This window comes from Nanorana parkeri, unplaced genomic scaffold, assembly GCF_000935625.1.
Source record: "Nanorana parkeri isolate BGI_ZX_2015 unplaced genomic scaffold, ASM93562v1 scaffold658, whole genome shotgun sequence".
NCBI classification, from domain to species: domain Eukaryota; kingdom Metazoa; phylum Chordata; class Amphibia; order Anura; family Dicroglossidae; genus Nanorana; species Nanorana parkeri.
Genome location: NW_017306926.1, coordinates 233,219 through 236,631, shown reverse-complemented (window position 1 = coordinate 236,631; position 3,413 = coordinate 233,219). Strand labels below are relative to the sequence as shown.

Below are 3,413 nucleotides of genomic sequence, written 5' to 3'. Positions count from 1 at the left end.
GGTATTGGTGATTAAGCAGGTTGACCCGGGTAATAGGGGGGGTATTGGTGATGTCCCAGGTTGACCCAAGTGATGGGGCGGGGGGTATTGGTGATGTTCCAGGTTGACCTGTGTGATAAGGGGGGGTAATGGTGATGTTCCAGGTTGACCCGGGTGATAATTATCCAAGTGCATTAGATAATTAAGTTCTTCCATTTGCCTATGGATGGGGGTTGTGGATCTCAAATATCAGGATATGAGGGGCCCAACTGGTGGAAAGAAAAAAACAGAGGATCTCCTTCTGGAATTTCTGGTAGGCGTCCAGTGATGATTGATACTTAGAGGATCTCAGAGGAGATTTGTAGAGCTCTCCCGGTAATCTGGTTATATATGAAGGAGATTGAGCTCCATAGAGTTTGTATTGGATGGTGTTTCCATCATCCATGGAGCATTGTGGCTTCCGGTCCTCCACATCTCCAACAATGATTGGGTAGGGCCGGGAATACCTTGTGTATTGTGTAGTGGCACGGACTGACCTAAAGAGAAGTTTACTTTTTCTATAATGATATATCTCAACTGTTTGTATTGCATGAAATCAACTCCAGAATTCCCCTTTGAGGCCAATGAATGAAGATGTGAAATCTCTATTTACAGGATCTGTATGGTGGGTACGGCAATGCGCTCCGACGATCTCCGTACTCCGATCCTGGGGCTTCCCCAACTTCCTTCCTCTATTCGCCCCGACACTTCCATTCTTCCGAGTATGCTGCCGACTTTAGGCCGAGGCACCCCGACCTCTCGGGAGCTCCTTCTAGGATGGGCTGCGGCCTGTCCGGCTCGTCCACCTGGGGTGCTGCCACGCAGAGGTTCCAGGACAACCGCGAGAAGACCTACAGCGGCGACCTGATCGAAAAACACGCCCATCACTTCACCAGCAAGCAGCGGGCCTTCACCCCGCGGACCCTGAAGACGCCGGCCAAATCTGCGCTGGCGCAGAGCCGCTTTTACACCCCGCCCAGGAGGAAGAGGAGGGAGACGGTGAGCGAAGTCCAGACCGATCTAAGCAGGTGAGGCCCGTCACAAGAAGCATAGTCTGTCTTCTCATGCTAATATTCAGCATGCACTGTATGATATACTAGTAACATGTATGTGATCCAGGACAGGCATGGTCGGGGATATGTACAAATCCATGGACTATTTTGGATGTTAATATGTCATTGGGGTAGAGGTGGATGGGGGGAGGCATGGATATCGGTGGGCTGTAAGCCAGATAGGCAAGAAAGGATGTCAGAGGATAGGGTGGCAAATGGTCATGGAAGGATTGATGTCAGCAAAGTGGTGAAGGGAGGCGGGGGGGAGCAATTTGGGGAGGGATGGATATAAGTTGAGTGTGGTGAGGTGGCCAGGGAGGGATAGATGTCAGCAGAAGGTGTGAGGGAGGAATGGCCAGGGAGGCTGCTTTAGAGTGCAAGATGGCAATGGAGGAGGAGGTGAAGCAGCCAGGGAGCAGTGGATGTCAACAGAGGGGTTAATGTGTGCAGAGAAGGATGTATGACAGTGAATCAGGGGTGGCGACCGCCCCGGCGCTACCGCAAGGCAAGTCAGGCGGCCGCCTGAGGACGCTGCAGGGTGAGGGCGGAAAAAACATGGCATTTTGACAAGTACTTGCCAAAATGCCCCGATGCTTGCGCTATGTTTTTTTTTTTTTCACTTGCCTTCGGTGCGGGAGAGCAGCGGCGAGTCAGCGCTGGTCCGGTGGGAGGAGCTCCAGGTGGGGTCCTAATTTAGCTGGTCGGCGACTGCCAGAGGATCCCGACATGCGCGGCACCTCTGGCAGTCACCGGCCAGCTAAATTAGGACCCCACCTGGAGCTCCTCCCACCAGACCAGGCAAGAATCTTAGCACCGGCACTGGGTGGCGAGGTACGTAGGCAAATGGGGGAGGGAAATGAGGCAGCTGGGGAGGGATGGATGGCAGTGGAGGGGATGGGAAAGCCGGTTGGGGAAGATGGATGTCACTGGATGAGGCAGCTGGGGAGGGATGGATGCCACTGAGTGGATGAGGCAGCTGGGGAGGGATGGATGGCAGTGAGGAGGATGGTAAAGGTGGTTGGGAGGGATGGATGTCACTGGATGAGGCAGCTGGGGAGGGATGGATGCCACTGAGTGGATGAGGCAGCTGGGGAGGGATGGATGGCAGTGAGGAGGATGGTAAAGGTGGTTGGGAGGGATGGATGTCACTGGATGAGGCAGCTGGGGAGGGATGGATGCCACTGAGTGGATGAGGCAGCTGGGGAGGGATGGATGGCAGTGAGGAGGATGGTAAAGGTGGTTGGGAGGGATGGATGTAATTGATTGGAAAGCAGTTGGGGAAGGATGGATGTTGGGAGAGAGGGGAAAGGGTAAGTCAGCCGCGGAGAGATTGATGTCACCAGAGGGAGGGGTGGGACAGCTGGGTATGATTTATTTTAGGATGATTATTAGGATGGTATAGTATAATTTTAATGGTATAGAACTCTTTAAATCTGTGTATCAGGAAAATGTTTTTCATACTGCACATCTCTGAAGTCTTTAGTCGTTATAGAATGCCGGAGGATTTTTTTTTTTTTTTGATGGATTTTCTAACTAGAGAAAAGCTGATTGAGGATAAAAAGATAAAAGTACAACAATTGTGTAACTCGTTTGCTCAATAAATGTCCCTCGTTGTGATTTTTACAGCTTTAGGGGCCGACATGAAGCAGCAAACAGGAACCTCCCTCTGGATGGAGAACAGGTAACGTTCAGTGAGTGAAACCATCCACGTGGATCGATGTAGCTGGGTGAAGCTGGCTTGTTCATTTCTTCCAAAAATTCCAACAAACCAGTTAAAAACAAAATGTCAAACTTTATTATTATTATTATTATACAGGATTTATAGAGCACCAACAGTTTGCTCAGCGCTTAACAATATAAGGAAGACATTACAATCACAAGACAAGATGGTAAGGAGGGCCCTGCCCCTGAGGGCTTACAATCTAAAAGGGGAGGAGCAAGTGATACCTGAGGAGGGAGCTGTGTGGGGATGAATTGTTTGAGAACGTGATGGTTGAGCAGTTAGGTTGAGGTGGGATCGGCTTCCCTGAAGAGATGAGTCTTAAGGGATCGCCTAAAGGCAGTCAGAGTGGGAGATAGACGGACAGGTTGGGGTAGAGAGTTCCATAGGATGGGGGAGACCCTAGTGAAGTCCTGGAGGCGAGTATGGGAGGAGTTGATGAGGGAGCTGGAAAGCAGGAGGTCTTGGGAGGAGCGGAGGGGACTGTTAGGGTGAGACAAGGTTATAGCCGGCGGCGGAGCCGTGGACGGCTTTGTAAGTGGTTGTTAATATTTTTTAATTTTATCCTTTGGGCTATTGGAAGCCAGTGCAGGGATTGACAGAGAGGGGTTGCAGACACTGAG

General features: G+C 51.1%; 1 protein-coding gene across 1 annotated transcript in view; it reads left to right on the top strand.

The window, feature by feature from the left end:
- SPATA7 (spermatogenesis associated 7) overlaps positions 1–3,413 on the top strand; it is a 34,553-nt gene that overhangs the window by 20,584 nt on the left and 10,556 nt on the right. The window contains exons 8-9 of the mRNA XM_018563350.1: positions 634–1,046; positions 2,697–2,751. Of these exons, the coding sequence (XP_018418852.1) occupies positions 634–1,046; positions 2,697–2,751 (468 nt within the window). The remainder of the gene's footprint in view (positions 1–633; positions 1,047–2,696; positions 2,752–3,413) is intronic.